Source organism: Malaclemys terrapin, chromosome 10, assembly GCF_027887155.1.
Source record: "Malaclemys terrapin pileata isolate rMalTer1 chromosome 10, rMalTer1.hap1, whole genome shotgun sequence".
NCBI classification, from domain to species: Eukaryota; Metazoa; Chordata; order Testudines; family Emydidae; genus Malaclemys; species Malaclemys terrapin.
Genome location: NC_071514.1, coordinates 24,554,415 through 24,573,608, shown reverse-complemented (window position 1 = coordinate 24,573,608; position 19,194 = coordinate 24,554,415). Strand labels below are relative to the sequence as shown.

The following is a 19,194-nucleotide window of genomic DNA, read 5'->3' as shown; positions in this document are numbered from 1 at the left end:
GGAAAATATCAAGGATAGGCCTACATCCTTCAGGGTTTACCTATTAAGAAAGAGTGAACATTATTCCCTTCATAAATGGTTTAAATGTCCTGGTCTCTGACATGGGATCTTCAATGAGCATAAGTACCCAGAACCCTGACTATCACTCTCCTCTGAAAGACACTACCTCCAGCAACAAAGGGCACCATAAAACCTCTGGGGGGTATTGGATCAGGATTGACTTGTGCCACCTAAGGAATCACCAATACCATTTCTTGCAGCACCAGAGCATTTCTTGAGGGTCTCTCTTCCAAGTCCCAATCCAGCCCAACCCTGCTTAAATTGTGAATCTGATAAGATCACAGCACAAAATGGGATCACAATAGACAACTATTTTATATCTATATCTATATCTATATATCACAATGGACAGTGATTTTCTTTTAGACAGAAAGCTAACATATACAGTATTTTAAACATTCCAAAATGTTTGCTTTAAATCTGTATGTAAAAGGATTTCTTAAGATGCATGTAACTGGAATAAAACAGATTTCATTCTATTTTCTTCCTGAATCTGCTATGTTTTGCTCCAGTTACCAGTCTTCAATGGCAAATACTAATCCTTTAATACCTCATTGGATTGCTGAGCACAAACAACAAATATCACAGTACTGAAATATAACATGCTGGCTACGATAAACCAGTGCTCTTTTGAACATGTTCTACATGGCCACAGATGACACTTTCTCTTTAGTATTCTCAGTAAAGAGCAACAATGTTTTCTTTGATCTGAGCTTAAAACATTAGTTCTCTTTCAGCGCCTTATGAATTCCTTCAACAATTCAGAAGACCTTGTAATAAACTGTTGCTTGAATTCCATGTTTTTGTGCTTTACAACCAGGATACAAACAGCTGGTCTGGCCTAACTTGAAGCTGTCCTTCAAGTGATTTATAAGATCTAATTAGAAAATAGAGTATGCTGTTGCAAGTTGTTGAATAGCTTTTGTAGTTCATAGGGCCAAACCACTACTATTTAGCCAATTTATTTGTAACACTGTGCTTAGGGGTGAATATACAGAGAGTGCTATCATTATTATCTACGTTAAAGGTTACTAGAGGAAATGGGTTTTGAAAATACACGTTAATCCATGTGCTAAAGCTGGGACTCACTTTTGTCTAATATCTGTACTGTGTTAATAATATTCCATTATTGTCTTTCCATTCTTGGAATCCTATCTCTGCTTCTGTACTCTCCACTACACAGAAATTGTTCTCACAGAGGAACCTCCAAGAATCTCATCTGAGCAAATCTCATCTTCTACTTTGTCCTCATGCTCCTTAATTGCTCTGATGTCTTTGATATCACTCATCACTCCCTCCTTCTTCAGTATGATTCCCAGCCCTCCATTGGCCTTCACATCCCTGGCCTCTAGATTTTCTCTGATTGCTTTTACAACAGCTTATCACATTGGATCTGAACTTGTTCTCTCCTTTAGTATTCCTGCACAACTTCTCCCTGTCTACATCTTAGGTTTCATTTCATATGTCCTCCCTTATCTCCTTCACTCCATTACTAGTGACACCTTCACAACTGCTTTCATTGCCTTCTCTCAGACTCCTGTCTTTTAACCTTCTTTCACTCAGCCTCCTATGCAGAACAAGACTGTCTGTTCCTAGGGCAACAGGCTGCATTTCTTCCCCACATTCAAATCTTTTCTGACTGATAATGCCCACAAACATATGCCCATAACAGACAAATGTTTTCTCTATCCAACATGATATAAGAAGGAACACAAAACAAAATAAAATAACTCTTCCCTCAAAAACCCAGTTAATAGCTTTTGCTGGATCTCTCAGACTTTTCTGACTTCCTTGTTTGTCTCTCTTTTTAATCACATTAGTACCATGAATATCTGGAGTGTATCATCAAAGGAGCTCCATACTACAAATTATTAAACTGGATGCTCTGGAGTTCATGCAGTTTAATCCTCAAATATTGTTTTTTTTTTTACCCAATAGGCCTACGTTTCTAAATAACTGCCTTATACTTATTTTCACTACCTGCTGGAACAACTCTGTAGCTACTACAGGGCCTGATTGAATCAAATGAGAGTTTTGCCTGCAAAAAAGACTGCAGGATCTGGTTTATTATGGTTAGCTATGTTTACTGCTGAACAAATCCACACAACATGTTTTACTTGCAAAACCCCATTATCCTAAATAACAACTTAAAAGGGGGCAACTGGATGTGCATCAGCAGAGTTACACTGAACATGGGATTTCTTCTCACTGCACTCAGCAGGTTGACCCAGGAGTGTAACGGGGTAGATAGTACTGATTGATTCATAGATTCATAGATTCTAGGACTGGAAGGGACCTCAAGAGGTCATCAAGTCCAGTCCCCTGCCCTCATGGGAGGACCAAATACTATCTAGATCATCCCTGATAGACATTTATCTAACCTACTCTTAAATATCTCCAGAGATGGAGATTCCACAACCTCTCTAGGCAATTTATTCCAGTGTTTAACCACCCTGACAGTTAGGAACTTTTTCCTAATGTCCAACCTAAACTTCCCTTGCTGCAGTTTAAGCCCTTTGCTTCTTGTTCTATCCTTAGAGGCTAAGGTGAACAAGTTTTCTCCCTCCTCCTTAAGACACCCTTTTAGATACCTGAAAACTGCTATCATGTCCCCTCTCAGTCTTCTCTTTTCCAAACTAAACAAACCCAATTCTTTCAGCCTTCCTTCATAGGTCATGTTCTCAAGACCTTTAATCATTCTTGTTGCTCTTCTCTGGACCCTCTCCAATTTCTCCACATCTTTCTTGAAATGTGGTGCCCAGAACTGGACGCAATACTCCAGTTGAGGCCTAACCAGTGCAGAGTAGAGCGGAAGAATGACTTCTCATGTCTTGCTCACACACCTGTTAATACATCCCAGAGTCACGTTTGCTTTTTTTGCAACAGCATCAGACTGTTGACTCATATTTAGCTTGTGGTCCACTATAACTCCTAGATCCCTTTCTGCTGTACTCCTTAGTAGACAGTCTCTTCCCATTCTGTATGTGTGAAACTGATTTTTCCTTCCTAAGTGGAGCACTTTGCATTTGTCTTTGTTAAACTTCATCCTGTTTACCTCAGACCATTTCTCCAATTTGTCCAGATCATTTTGAATTATGACCCTGTCCTCCAAAGCAGTTGCAATCCCTCCCAGTTTGGTATCATCTGCAAACTTAATAAGCGTACTTTCTATACCAATATCTAAGTCGTTAATGAAGATATTGAAAAGAGCCGGTCCCAAAACAGACCCCTGCGAAACTCCACTTGTTATGCCTTTCCAGCAGGATTGGGAACCATTAATAACAACTCTCTGAGTACGGTTATCCAGCCAGTTATGCACCCACCTTATAGTAGCCTCATCTAAATTGTATTTGCCTAGTTTATCGATAAGAATATCATGCGAGACCGGATCAAATGCCTTACTAAAGTCTAGGTATACCACATCCACAGCTTTTCCCTTAGCCACAAGACTCGTTATCCTATCAAAGATTTATAATTGCTTCCTGTGACAGGCCATCATTTCTTTTCTTTTTCCTTTTGGGGAGAAAGTTCATAGAATCATAGGACTGGAAGGGACCTCAATAGGTCATCTAGTCCTGTCCTCTGCACGGAGGCAGGACTAAGTAGTGTCTAGACCAGCAGTTCTCAAACGGGCATCCGTGAGGGTACTCCAGGGGATCCGTGAGTCATGTCCGGGGCCGCCAGCCCCGCTGATCAACTCCTCCCCCTCCCTCTCAGGGCCTCCTGCATGCTGCTGCACAGCTGTTCCGTGGCATGCAGGAGGCATTGAGAGGGAGGGGTTGGAGTGGGGATGGGGTGTGCTCAGGGGAGGTGGAAGAAAGAGGCCGTGTGGGAGTGGGGCCTTGGGAGAAGGGGTGGAGGGGGGATGGGGCCTGGGGCTGAGCGGGGGTTGAGCACCTCCAGGGAAAATTAGAAGCAGGCTTGGGGATCTGCGAAAAATTGTAAATCAAAATGGAGGTCCCCAGGTTGCTAAAGTTTGAGAACCACTGGTCTAGACCATCCCTGACAGGTATTTGTCTAACCTCTTCTTACAAACCTCCAATGAAGGAGATTCCACAACTTCCCTAGGTAATTTGTTCCAGTGCTTAACTACCAGTTCATCAAGGCTGCACAAGTAATGGAGTCAAACAGTTTGTTTCACCAGGTATTATTGTACAGTATAAAAAACCAAGTTTTTCCAAACAAATGTAGTTTTGACAGTCAGCCTTTTAGTACCATACATTTAGTATGTATTTACCTACAAAGATACTTTGGAACTGAACTCTTTGTGTCTTATGTAGAGACAAATTCTTCTTTCCTTTCTCCTGTGGGTTGAATGGAGCTACCATTCCAATCTCTAACATGCTTAAATGAAGGCTGAAAGTTGTAGAGTTCAGCTTGTGAGATAACAACAAGTCTCTGACAGTATGACACAAATACACTAGAAACTCTGAAATTCAACTACCTCTTACTCCTAGGTCTCTCGTGGTGTTCTAATAAGGCTACAGGGACTTTTGAGCATAGTTTAGGAATATTGATAGAATTTCTTCTCCTGAGCAGACTGTTTGTATTTTTTAATTCTCAGCCTTTTCTTTTTTACTTAGTTCTTGTTATAAATAGTGTTTTATATGGATTTCAATGCACCATCTTTGGAGCGAGTCTGTTATAGAAAAAAATATTTATGTTGTATTTACTTTTGCCTTGCCTAAACTGAATGCTTTCCTAAAGAAAATAGGGAAAACTATATTTGATTCTGTTGTTGAGTTTGTTTGGTTTTACTTAGAAGATGAATATAATGAAATCTTTAAATAATAGAAAATAAGTATTGGTCATTTTCTCCATAACTTTATGCTTTAAAAATCTTTTGGGTTACATTTTATGGGTATGTTAATATTTTAAAGTAATATTTATAACAAGTCTTTGAATGTTTACAATTCCTTTCACCAAGTATGTTAGACATTAGTGATTTAAGACTTCAAATTTGGGTAAGTAGTAGTATTTCCATTTTACAATGGTGAAGTGACTTGCCCAAAGTCTTTTTCTACCACTCCATCTTTCATGCTGTATACCCTTTCACCCTTAATATTTATTTTGTCTCATTCTTCCATTCACAATTCCATGCTCATTTTCTGGCTGCCTTCTACACCTGGGGCTACCACCCTCCTCTTTTACAACCATATGTCTGAGTTCTCCATTTCACTAAACCAGAAAAAATATTATGAAAGTGAAAACTGTTAACACCTCCAGACATTTGATGCCAGGTGTGATTTGTGCTGGAAACCAATCTGGGGGAGCTCTCTAGTCTAATGAATAGTTTGCACTAATTACCTTCCAGAGCATACTTCATATCCTGGGCAAACAGAGTCCACATGATTTCAGCACTGACTTTTCCCATGTTCAGCTCTTGAGGGAACCTGAAATCAATCACATTACATCAGTTCACCTGGTGCTAGAAATTATATTAACAGCTGTACAGCAGAAATGCAAATATTTTTGTATAAAATCACACTGAAAGCATGCACTGCACTATATTTTCTGTTTTGTACAATTATGCTAACCATGTAGGAAGATCAGCCTTCAGATATGTGCTACTATCAGAATAACTGTAATAATCAAGTATGTTCTGTACCAATTATATAACAGTACATGAAATGAGGTCCATCCTTGGTGTAAATCCCCTGATTTCCAATGAGTTATACCAGGGAGGGGATTGGCCCCTGGACCACACTACTATTCCTAACTCCATGCAGCACTACTGGTAATCTGAAGACATAGAAGGAACAAGTAAAGTACAGTAAGATAGGTGAAAAGACTGTACCATTAGTTAAAGCTTTTACTACTCATCTCATGTTTAATATGCTCTTTGAAAATAATCTGTTTATACAGTGGTTGCCATTAAGAAGTCAATATTTGCACACATTTAAGGGCAAAGTAAGTAAGGAAAAAGAAAGGAAAAAACATGCTACCTCAATTACCATTGTGCAGTAGCTGTTGGCAAAATCTGACTTTTTAACGACAGCCACCGTATGTTTTGTACCAGGTTAAAAAAAGGGTTGTGTATGTGTGCGTAAATGTCCTGCTCTTGTTCTGAATGTGGAACTCATATCAATATCAAAGGGAGTTCAGGGAATGGAGCCAGGGCAATTCATGGCCCAAAAATTAGAGATTTGGGAGTCTGGAACATAAATTTAACTTGATAAATGGGACTTTCTGTTAATGCTAAATGTAATGGAGTGTATAGGTACATAAGAGATTCAGAGAAACATGCCAACTTTTCACCATAAAAACAACAATTATAGGCCAAATTCTATCATCTTTGTTAGGAATCACATTACACTAGTGCTGGCCATAAGTAAACAAGCGGAATTTCTCAACATTTACTGCTACCATTCACTGTCATGAACATTCATTATGCAATCTCACTGTACTCAGAGAGAGAGAAACATACAGTGGTGATTGGCCTATGTAAACAAATTGTTTTCACTCATTTGTAATAGCAATGAGGAGCTGATTTATTTGCATTATTCTGTCATTCAATAAATTATGTCATTCAATAAATTATGTTGCCACAAGAAAATAACCTTGTATATTTCACCAACTTGCTGTGCAGTCTCTACATTCTTTATCCTGTTTATTAATGTACAATGATTCATACCAATTATAAATATCTTATACTGCAAAACCCATTACCCAGAAACAATGTATTAACAAGATTCATTACATAGGACCATCTTTGAGTAATAAGTAAAAATTATTTTCTGCTGCTAAATGTGCTTATGCACATATAAATTATTATGGGTGAAAACTAACTCACTTAAATGGAGGTATTGCTGTATGTTGCATATGATTTGAATCTATATTTTTCAAATACTCAGTTTACAGAGAAATGGATAGTCATTGTAAGAATGCCATTGGTAGTCAACTTCTGTGTAATTTACAGTTTCTGAAATGGAATGCAAAACTCAATCATTTTTCTCCTCTCTTTTCCACCAATTATTGCAAAGGAAGTTAAAAACTTGGGTATAGATTTTTCATTGTTTACATTTAGATAGACTTGTCAGAATTCTTTTTTTTTAAATAATTTCAATGGATATCAGTGATGTTTGTTTTTAAGCATTTTTTCAATTTTGTTATTGATTTAAATTTTCACAGCTGTGGAAAGTTATGGAGATCAGACAATGCAGAGCTAAGAATAATTATTTAATGACAGTGGACACTGAGATTCAAAAACTTAAAACTTTATAACCATTCAAACACAAATTGTCAGAATCACATGCCAAAGTTCTCAAGTAGCATTTTTCTTACTTCACTTTTAGGTAAATTTTGGTTATCAATGGCAATATTTTTTCATTGGTTTGAGTGTGTACAGTGAAATTAATGTTTATCCAGCAGTTCAAACATCCCACAACTCCTCCTATGCTACTGGGTCTGGAGATGCCTGATAAAATCCTGAAAGTGGGCAGGGTTTTTGTACAGAAGGGAGAAGGGCCAGATGGTTTGGGAGATGTATTGACTGATTCAATGAATCTCCTGGGTATTCTCCACTGGTCAGACTCTTATAGATGGCATTTAAAGCAGGGTTTCTCATGTGGGACGAACTCTCCTGCCTCAGGAATGAAAATCTCCTTGGGTACAGCTGTTCTCACAGGTGGCAGGATAGTATAATTTGCACCCCCTGAATCTGCAGCATTGAACCTAGCTCCATATTTTTATTATGCTTAAACATGCTCTTCCATCTTACTGTAGTTTTGCAGAGTTAAGAACATTGGTACTATAATATGCACTAATTAGCTTCAATGGAATCATAATAGTAAAAGAAAATGATTATGATGTAAATGTAAATACAGATAATCCCATTGAAATCAGAGGTTTTGGGCAGCGGTATTCCATTCACACTGCATCGTGTCTTTCATGTAAGATATAATGTGAGTGAAGCTGCTAAGATTTAAATTAAAATTTAAATTCCTACTGACATCTATGGGATTTGAGGTAATCTAAAAGTTCATGGAATGTGCTGAAATCATAGAAGATCAGGGTTGGAAGGGACATCAGGAGGTCATCTAGTCCAACCCCCTGCTCAAAGCAGGACCAATCCCCAGACAGATTTTTGCCCCCGATCCCTAAATGGCCCCCTCATAACCCTGGGTTTAGCAGGCCAATGCTCAAACCACTGAGCTATCCCATCCCAAAAAGCAGCATTAGGAAAAATCTTTTATAGAGAATAGTCACTCTTCAGAATTTCAAAAAACAAGTTGGCAATTTCAGCCGACTTTTAGGAACATGTGTCAAGCACTGTTGGAATAATTGCCTGATGAGCCTTTAAACGTTTTTCATTTAAGTGAGACCCTTTAAGATAGGAAGCAAAAAAATAAATTTGAGACTCAGAGAAAACTAATATTAGATGTAAGAAAAATTTTCCCCCTAGATAAAACTGTATCTAAATTGAGAATGTATTTCTGAATGTCGAGTCTGTACAAATTATACAGTTGAAATTACTGAATCAATCAAAACAAGGATTAGCATGGAAACAGACCACTAAATATGGCATATTAATGTCACTATAATCAGTATAAATATTTGACTAATGCTAAAGGGGGAAGTTTCACTACCCCTGTCATTTGTGATGTACTTTAAATGAGCAACCACGAGGCCACAAACTGCAGGCAAGGACTCTCAGTCAGGACAATGGGAAGTACATGAAAGTCAACAGTAAACTGAGGCAACGTCTGTGAGGCAAAATTTTCAAATGCAGTCATTGGATCTGAGTATCTCCACTTTTAGATGCCTAAACAGGCAAGATTTTTGAAGGGCCTGAGCATCCACAGCTTCCACTAACTTCCATTCCCAAAACCGAGTTTGGATTCCCAAAAATGAAGGTTTCCAATATCAGCACATGCTTTTGAAAATTTAGGCCACAGGCCCAACCCTGCTCCCACTGGAGGCAATGGAAAAACTCCTATTGAGTTCAGTCAAGTCCTAATATGTTAAGAAACAGGACAAATTACATTCTTCTTTAGTGCTGGACTTCGTTAATAAAAAAAATACCTCTGGGTACCTATTTGACGTTTGGATTCATGTTCTTTGTAGTACTAAGTCAATTTAACATGAAACATCAGCTGTAGAGGGTAAACCGTTCAATACATGTTTCCATGGTTGTTTAATACTACCCCTCTTTTAAGCAAACAGTGAACAAATATTTCACTGGCCTCAGGGATTCTGGCTCTTTTCATTCATTCACTCTTCTTGTGTGCAATATCATCTTTGGTAGCTTATTTGTTCATATACTGTATATTTCACAGCAAGCTTTCTTGTGGAAGGTGTGCTGAAGTATTCTTAAATGTTCAGATAAAACCCAAATACAAACACAAAGCCATCAGTATAAACATCCTGCCAAAGCTATCACATATACTTCATTCATGCAACAGAAAACAACTGAAGATGTTAACATACTAAACTATTTTGATCTGTTGTGACTCAGAGGACACAAGCAATATCAAACACTCTGCTCTTTGACCAGCTCACATAAAATTCAGTCATCTGATTTAAAAATTAACTCTTATTTTTACACTTGCATTGCGAATCTACATTTAAGAGCTATATATTCAGCTGTAACTGAAAAGAAGAGGGAGATTTTTTTTCAAAGGCACAAAAGTCAGTTAGGTGCCTAAGTTCCAATGACAGTCAATGGCAGTTGAGTGCCTAATGGAGCTAGTCAAACTTTTTGTTTTGATGGAACAGTTTTCTGTTGGAAAATGTAGCTTCATCGAAAATTAAACATTTAGTTTGACCATGTTAATTCTGGCAAAATTTGATTCATTTAGACTTTCTTGTTTGTTTTTGATTAAGTGGACAGGTTTCATTGTGATAATGACAAAATGAAAGGTTTTGACTATCATTTCATTTTGATTTACATTATACTATTACTTTTAAGTGTATTTATATATTGCTTTATATTGAATTAATATTCAATATTTTAATATTGTCAACAAGTTTCTATCTTATTCAAACAATGTTTTAACAATATCGTAATGAAATTTGATATTTTCAAAATGAAACAATTTAACATTCTCTTAAATCAATGTGAACAAATTGAAATGTTCTTTTTGAAAAATTCTATTTTCTTTATTTTTGCATATTCATTTCCCTAGGAGTATGTAGGGCTCTGGTAATCCATCAATTCTGGAATAAAATATAATTGCAACTTCATTGAAAAAAAGGGAGAACTCTGCCACTAGATAACTGGATATTTGTTGGGAGTCTCAGCCTCTTGTGTTCATAGGCTCAGCAGTGCTATTAGTGGATGGTTACGATTTGCAGAGATATTCATTAAAATCTATTTTTGTGGGGCTTTTTTGTTCCATTCTGATTTGAATTTTGGCTTTAATGACCCCAACAACTCAAAGTGAAATTCTTTCAGTTACACTTTTTCCTAGCTTAGGTACCAAACTTCTAAATCAGATTCACTTAGGCTGGATTGAAGAAACTCTCCCAAAGGCTCACTGAAAAACCTGCAAACCTTTCAGCCAATCTGGCTATGGCTATGTCTACACCACGGACCTTACAGTGGCACAGTTGTACTGTTATGACTATGCCGCTGTAAGGTCTCCTGTGTAGCCGCTCTATGCTGGCGGGAGAGAGCTCTCCTGCTGGCATAATTAAACCACCCCCAATGAGTGGTGGTAGCTATGTTGGCAGGAGAGCGTCTCCTGCCCACATAGAGCTGTGCACACCAGCACTTCTGTTGATGAAACTTATGTCGGTTGGGGGGGTGGTTTTTTTTTTCAGACTCCTGACTGGCCATTCTAATATTCCATCCATATCTCAATTCTCTATCACAGCAGGCCGAGGGACGTACTGGCTGCCGCTTCCAGCAGCGCCCATTGGCCTGGAGCACTGAACTGCGGCCAGTGGGAGCCGCAATTGGCCGGACCTGCGGACACGGCAGGTAAACAAACCGGCCTGGCCCACCAGGGGCTTTCCCTACACAAGCGGCGTCCCAAGTTTGGGAAACACTGCTCTATCACAAACGCACATGAGTCTGAATCACTTTGTACCACTGTAGAACTATTTGTTTTTTTTCTACACTTTGTTCATATAAGGGGCCAGGAGAAAAGAAACTCCATTGGAAGGGATGATTTGGATCTGCTGGATGGCAGGGCTATCCCTATTCAGACCTGCGTTTTGGCACCAGATCCTAGGCCCCTTGGACTCCCAGGTTCTATGGCAGCAAGGCTTCAACTATGCCATGCTCCCAGGGAATTTGCTGCTTGCTCCTGATCCTGGGAATCCTATCTAAGGTGGTGTAGCAAGCGATGACTCACCGCTGCGGCGCCTCCTGCTGGTTGTGCAGGGAATTAGCTCGTCCAACCTTGGAGCGCCCTCTGTTGGCCGGTGTCTCACCTGTTGCTGGCCCCCGTGTCCCTCCCGGATCCCAGTGCCCCTTCTCTCGGGGTTCTGCCCCTTGCAGTACCCTGCAGTCTCGCTGGGTCTCCCCTCCCTGGGGAACCGCCAACCCCCATAACCCCACCTCGGTCTTTGGCTACTGCCAGTCACCATCTAGCCCCCGCTCACTGGGGCGGACTGCAGTATAATTGCCACTCATCATCCGCAAGGAGGGTTTGAACCTGCTGCCTCTGCCTACTCTTGGGCTTCCCTCTGCAACCCCGGTACCTTTTCTGGCCTTTAGCAAGGCTGCAGCCTGGGGGGTTTTCCAAGCCGCAGCTCCCCAGCTCCTCTGGCCTTTCCCCAGCCCTGCTCCAGTCTAGTCCCATCCCTCTCAACAGCTAGAGAGAGACTCTTAGCTCCAGCCTAGCAGCCCTTTTATAGGGCCAACTGCGACCTGATTGAGGTGTGGCTCCAGCTGAGGCTGTTTCCCCAATCAGCCTTTCCCCAGCCACAGCCCTCTCCAGGGCTGGTTTTAACCCCTCCGGGCAAGAGTGGGGTTACTGCCCCGCTACAGGTCAGTTCCACAGTATGGAAAAATTTAAGACTCCTGAGATGGGTGGAGTCTCTATGGGCAGGTGGCGGGATGCTGTGCATAGTCAGAGCCAACAGCCCTCTCCCCATATGAATCTCCTATCCAATGGGAAACAATCACCCTCTTCAATCATCACAGAAATTTCTGCCAGGTAATCTTCTTTAGCAGTAACTGCTAAAGTTAACTTTATTATTTGTTTATTTGCTACATAGAATCTACTTTTATTTCTGTTAGTGAATCGTAGTAAAAAAATAACGTTGCCTTTCAATTCTCAGGTACGGAGTGTACATGCTCCTGGGGCTTTTTCTTCCAAAGAAGAAACACCTAAAATGCTTGGTTTGGGGATTTAGACTAGATGTTTCGTTTTGGCATCCTTCCCTTTCTGGGATACTTTATATACTAGTAAAAAAAAAAAAAATAGGGCTGATCTAGAATGGAAACTTACATCAATTTTTCACATTCCTGAGAGAGAGAGCTGTGTCATTCTAGCCCCCGGTGCACACAGTGCTAGGTCGACAGAAGAATTCTTCTGTCGACCTAGCTACGGCCTCTTGGGGAGATGGATTAACTACAACAATAGGAGATCCCCTTCTGTTGCTGTAGTGAGTGTCTACACTGAAATGTTACAGCTGTGCCGCTGTAGCATTTTAAGGTTAGATGTAGCCTTAGTTACTTAAAACTCCATTTTGTTTTCCCTTCTATGCAACTTTCCTTTCCTCCTCCTTTTCTCTCTCGGTGAACTGTAATTAATCATCTTTCCTCCATTAAAGATCAAAGGTTGAAGAACAAGCACAAAATGAAGCACCAAGAAGGATATTAAATAATTACTCAAAAAGAAAACCCAGTCTAATGAAGAGGTGAAGAAGACTAAAGAAAAAAAAATGGAGGGAGTAAAACTTTGTGAAGCAAATTAATCAGGAAAACCAGGAAACTGAAAGCACCCACTACACTTAATGTGGTGACAAATACTACCCCAAGTTCCAATATAGAAAGACAAAGGTGAAATCTCTCAGCAAAATCAGCTTAAGCAAGACTCATGATTGCAAATCCTGTTAAAATGTGCCATGATCAACAATCTGATGGTATAATTCTGGTTCATTCAATAGCTTCAAGCAAGGCTGTCCTTCAATTTTTCAAATAAGCTGGCAGTCTTTCTAATATGGGTCTGTCCTCCACCTGCCACCTTGGATCATCTCCAGTAAACAAACACATCCATTCTCTCTGGTAATGCTGTGAAACAGAGTGGTAGCTATATTGTGGGGGCCCATGTAGAGACCAATCCTGCTTTAGTGGGAACAGGATTGGGCCCTTTGAATTGCTGTGATATATATACACTATATTATATGAAACTGTGCAAAAGCTAAGATGATGATAATCATTTTGTCTGTCTGTTTCAGCATCCAAAAATAAAGTATTTTGTGTTAGACATACAAAATACTACACCAAATAACATTCAGGATTATGCATCCTACTGATATGGCTGCCTTTAATGAGAGTGACCTATGGTATAAGCTAGACTAATGGCCCAAAGGGGGGAAATAGGATGCAACAATCAATTCTGGCAATGAGCTGAAGGCCATGTACAGACAACTGGAATTGCCCATAGGTACAAGAAAATTAAATCAGTTGAAATGTGCACAGATGTCGAGGCCAGCTAGATGCTTGTTATAGCTCTGGTACTCCAACAGTGGGAGCAATAATCAGCATGAAATGTTTGAAGAACTGATTATTCAACAAAAAAGAAAAATGCCAAAAGAATAAAATAAAAACATATCAGGAGTAAATATCTAACTTAGCTATACTTCAGAGACATGAAAATAGAATGATCACACTTTATCAAAAATAGACACGTCTGATTTGGACGTTTGTGCTTGACAGGCAAATCGAAATGGGATCTTAACATATATCTCTACAGGAGTGCCACATTGTCTTGAAATTTGGTGTACCTCATGGGGGTATGAGGTTCAGTCACTGATCCACATGTGGGGCCTTTTGCCCTAGGCGTTCTCAAGATACAGCCACCCCCAAAACAGCTTTTCTTAAAGTTGACGTGTTTTGGCAATGTTTTTCTGCACAAAGACAAAGATCAAACCAGGGCTGAGATCACCACAACCAGGGTCTCAGATACCCAAGGGTCACCCCAACAGAGTGCACCTCACCTACGAGCCCTTTGAGGGAAATCCCATTACAACGTTATTAGCTCATTGGCTAATTAGCCAAGGAGTTTGGTTCTCCAGTTTGGCGCATGCCAAAGAGATTACACTGCGCAGGTGCAGAGAGAGTCACTCTAAGGGGTTGAAAACTAGCTATGAGTCACAGGGCCTGAATAGCTTAAGGGGGAATGTTACAGCCATTGAGCCCAAGCAACAAGGAGGCACTATGAATTAAATCCCAACTCTAGGCAGAAATCTGAAATAACAACAATAAAAAAAAGAGACCTCTTGCTACAATCTGCCTCTGTCGAAGTTTTGTTTGTTTATTTATTTTGGTGAAATGGAATCTGAATACAGAATAAAAATGAAAACTAAATAACCTGACAGTTTCCTGTTCCAATACAGCAACCATTTACGTACTTTGCATACAAACATGAGAGCTCAGACTGAATGAGCATTTTAAAAGTTTCAAGTTACCCATTCCATTTATTTTACAATAGACAAATTTCCCAGAAAAGAGTGAATATTACTAAATTAGATCTTAGTTAATGCCTTAAGTCCCTTATGTATCGGCTATGTTTAATGTTGGGTGTCAGATAGAGCTGCCCCCTCTACACTTCCCCCAGGGAATGTCTACAAATAGGCTTTTTGGCCAAACATTTCCCACTGTTCCTACCACTGGGTCAGCTTAATTGGTGATAGAAATGGTGGGAGATCTAGTATTGACAAAGCTTCAGACAGGCATTTTTTTTGCACCATTTCATCTAACCCAGGTCAGAGCAGGTCTACAGGACAGAATGAAATTCTAGCCTTATTAAAGTCAATGGCAAAACTTCCACTGACTTCAATGGAGCCAGGATTTCACCCATAGTACTTAAAAGCCCTGGCACCTTATTTATATTGTTGCTAGCACTAGAGGAGTCAAACCAATGGCAGCACTGGTGGGAAATTTTAGAGTAGATAAGGCCCATGAGGTGCTGAAAACAGCTGTCTCAGTGGAGTGGAGATCAACCAATTCAATGCCCATTGTAACAAATATCACTAGATACCTCAGCCTGGTCAACATTAGGTGCTGACTCAGTGGATCCCACCCGTATCAGTGATACTACCATTTACAATGTTGGTATGAAGGCAAGCAGGCTGATGCGCTCTGCTTGAAATCCAATATCATACAGAGTGGTGCCTGTAGTGACACAGACTGCATTTAAACTGACACAAAACTGTGGAACTAGAGCAACCAAAAACAATTGGAAAATTATAATCTTTAATAGAATGTCCAATTTAATTCCACTGGCAAGAGTGCCTATGTGAAGAACATGGGAGATATCTGTATTATTTTTATGATTATTATATCTTCCTCTGTTTATTTGTACAGTCTGCCATATGGCATCAGGAGATTTACTTCCTGCAGCAGTTACTCGTCTGTCCCCAGGAAAGGAGCACAATGATTTCAGATAGCCAGCCATCTACCCACACTTATGACACAATGACTGGATTGTTCAATGGGATGGTCTACTTCCACCCACTGGGATGTGCACCAGATAGCTGGACAAGTGAAGGGGTCCCCAACTTGGGGGCACAGCGAATAAAGGTGCCTGCCTGGTTTTAAAAAGACACACTTCCTGAAGTTTAGAGAAGGGACTGAAAGGCAGTGTCCACAGAGAAACAGACAGTCCCCAAAGCAAGGGTACCTGGTATAAGTTGGGCCTGCCTAAGCCTTAAAGGAAATGTTAAGCTTTCAATAAGACATACATATGCAAGGTTTTTGTGGTTTTAACCCTTTGCTCTATGAATGCTATGTTTCTATGGATAAATAAATAATACTTCATTGTGAAGAAGCTGTTCTGAGTCACTGCATTTACCTACTGGTCACAACTTCCAAAAGAATGCCTCCTGCAGGTACTAACCAAGTTGGACCTGCTGAGGAAACACAGTTTGTAAACAGGTTAATGTAGGCTGGGGACCTCAGCTGTGAATGGGAGAATTACAGGATTGCACCCAGAGAGGAGTGAAGGCACTGTAGCCTGTTACTTGAAAGGGGGGCACTTAAAAAAGGCCAGGGTCAAAGGTGCAAGATAACCCTGTAAGCATGAAAGTTTGTTAGGATCAGAGCTCAATGGGGCTTTTCATTTCTGTTTCCAAAATACCACCACTGGATACTATTCCCAGTGCTTGAAGTGTCCCCATTTGATTATTTCCTGTTTTGAGCACCTACCAGAAGCTGCAAAGCCTAAAAAACATAAAAAGAAAGAAACCGAATGGCTCCTTTAAAAAAAGCCTGTGATTGGCAGGCAGCTATGGTTACAGGAAACCCATAGACATGACTACACTTTTCTCCCTCCACTTATATCATATGTTTCTGTGTAAAGTACATGGAAGTTTAACAGTAGCTGACAATTTTTAAATACAATAGGCAGACCATATTAATCACCACTTGTTAAGTGATCATTCACTTGTCCTGGGAATTTTGTCTGAGTAAGAACTTCATGACTGGGCCCTTGAAAGCTATACATTTTAAATCACATGTAAACAAACAACTTTTATTTGGCCACAGTGCATGCGCAGCAATCTGAAAAAAATCAACTGATTTAAAAACAGTATTTTCTAGTAGGCTGTTTTTCTGTTGAAATACGTTCATTAAATATTTGAAGAAGGAGAAAAGGAAAAAAACTGCTAGGAAAAGCTTTGCCACTGTGCCTCCATTATCTAAACGTCCCACTGGGATTGCAAATACTATGATGAAGGTTTTATTTACATAAGCAGCGCTACAATGCAACTGCTGCCAGACTGTCTTCCTTTGGCGAAGCTTCTGTATTTAGCATAGTAGGCCACAATTTATATACTTGAGTAATTTTATACATGAGTAGTCCAACTGACTCCAGTGTGACTATTCAAATGTCTAAGGTTACTCACATGCAACACTAAAAAATAATCCATTATTTGTATTATAGTATAGCATAGGGGTGAGATTAGGGGCTCACTGTGATAGGTGCTATAAAAACACTTAGTAAGAAACAATCACTGCCCTCCTGAGTTTACAGTCTGAACAGATAAGACAGACAGTGCCTTGGAAGGCAAACGGAGGAAGAGAATGGAAGTCACTTGCCCAAGGTCCCATAGCAAGTCTGTGACGAAGCCTGGACTAGAAGGCAGGTCTCCTGAATCCTAATTCTGTGTCCTATCCACTGCAGAGTCTGGGTTCTAGTTTGTACTAATACATCCACTAAATAATAACTCAATATTCAGAGAAAAATGGGAAGTAAGCAAGAATGGGAAATTCCAGCTGGGTAGATTAGCCTTCACATTTGACCCAGATATATAAATCACATATACACTGCTTGAACATATTTTATAGGAGAAAAATCCCACTTGGTCCTTCATAAACTAACATGTTCACTTTAGCGAATACATATTCTGTGGCAATTGCTTACAAATTGAACTACTGTACTTGTACAAAAATGCACACATCATGATTTTACAAGAAAGGCAGCAACATGTATCTGCACAGGAGTATTGAGCCTTTAATCTGTTTTTCACTATTCAACACTGTATAATCTTTACAGATTATTTTGCTTTCAGAAATATTTTGTACATGTAATATTTTAAACTGTCCTCTTTATATCCTAATCTTAATACCTGTAAGCAGGGTCTGAATGAATGCTTCCCTGACAGCTAGCTGGGAGGGTGGAAGAGACCCTGGGTGTGTTTATGTAAATACAGTTTGCTCCTGCTTTACTTAGACTTGCTAGATATTCAGCTGATGGAGCGGTGTTTTGCTCATTTTAATCAACTTGGCTGGTGCTGAGTCACAAATTATGTTAGTACTGAATGCAGGGGCAGTGAAATATGGTTACCAATGTTTGTAATTATTGTGGGAATACAGAAAAGAAGGACTGTGTTTAACCTGTGCCAAACGAGAGAGTCACTTTCAGTTTAAAGAACCTTGGTTAAGCAAGGGCTCGAATGTCCGAGCACTGTGAAAGTAAGAGGAGCAGCAGCAGAAATGCCAGTCAGGAGACTGCACACTCTCAAGAGTCCTGTCTAACCTGGTTTAACCTGTTCCCCTTCACTGTTCAAATAATAGAGCTAAATAGGTTTCACTAGGAGCCTCTTTTGTTATTTTAATTGCTCAATCAGAGCTGAAACCAGCTGTGATAAAACTGTGTTTCCTGCACAGAACTAAAATCACTAAGGCAGTGGTTCCCAAACGTGTTCTGTCGCTTGTGCAGAGAAAGCCCCTGGCAGGCTGGGCCAATTTGTTTACCTGCCACATCCGGAGGTTTGGCTGATTGCGGCTCCCAGTGGCCGCGGTTTGCTGCTCCAGGCTAATAGGAGCTGCTAGAAGCAGCAGCCAGTACATCCCTGGGCCCGCGCAGCTTCCAGCAGCTCCCATTGGCCTGGAGCAGTGAACCATGGTCACTGGGAGCCACAATCAGCCGAACCTGCGGACACAGCAGGTAAACAAATTGGCCTGGCCCACCAGGGGCTTTCCCTGCACAAGCAGGGAAACAAGTTTGGGAACCACTGCACTAAGGCTAGTCTACACTGGCAACACTCAAGCGTGGCTTGTATGGTCATGGCAGAGCGCTGGGAGAGATTTCTCCCAGTGCTCTAAGAAAACCACCTCCATGAGGGCTGTAGCTACCAGCCCTGGGACAGCGCTGGTGCACTGTCTACACTGACGCTTTACACTGATGAAACTTGCAGCGCTCAGGATGGGTGTTTTTTCATTCCCCTGAGCAAGAAAGTTGCAGCTGTGTAAAGTGTCAGTGTAGACAAGCCTTAAGAGGTGGTGGGAGCAGCGAGCAGGCAGCTGGCAGGGCAGTGGCAGAGAGGCCTGATGAGCGAGTAAGATGCCCCTAACCTCCCCTCTGCTTTACCCCCAACCCAGGGTGGGAGGTGAGCTCTGCAGATGCACTTCTGAACTCTAGTTCTGCAACAACTGTGAGTGGGGTGCAGAGACGGGTTGGGCATGTGAAGGGGACTTTTGGGTTGCTGGACTTAAGAACCTGAGGGGAAAAGGAC

General features: G+C 40.5%; 1 protein-coding gene across 2 annotated transcripts in view; it reads right to left on the bottom strand.

The window, feature by feature from the left end:
* UNC13C (unc-13 homolog C) overlaps nucleotides 1–19,194 on the bottom strand; it is a 383,250-nt gene that overhangs the window by 133,038 nt on the left and 231,018 nt on the right. For both annotated transcript variants that reach the window (XM_054042619.1, XM_054042620.1), the window contains exon 17: nucleotides 5,368–5,453. In XM_054042619.1, the coding sequence (XP_053898594.1) occupies nucleotides 5,368–5,453 (86 nt within the window). The remainder of the gene's footprint in view (nucleotides 1–5,367; nucleotides 5,454–19,194) is intronic.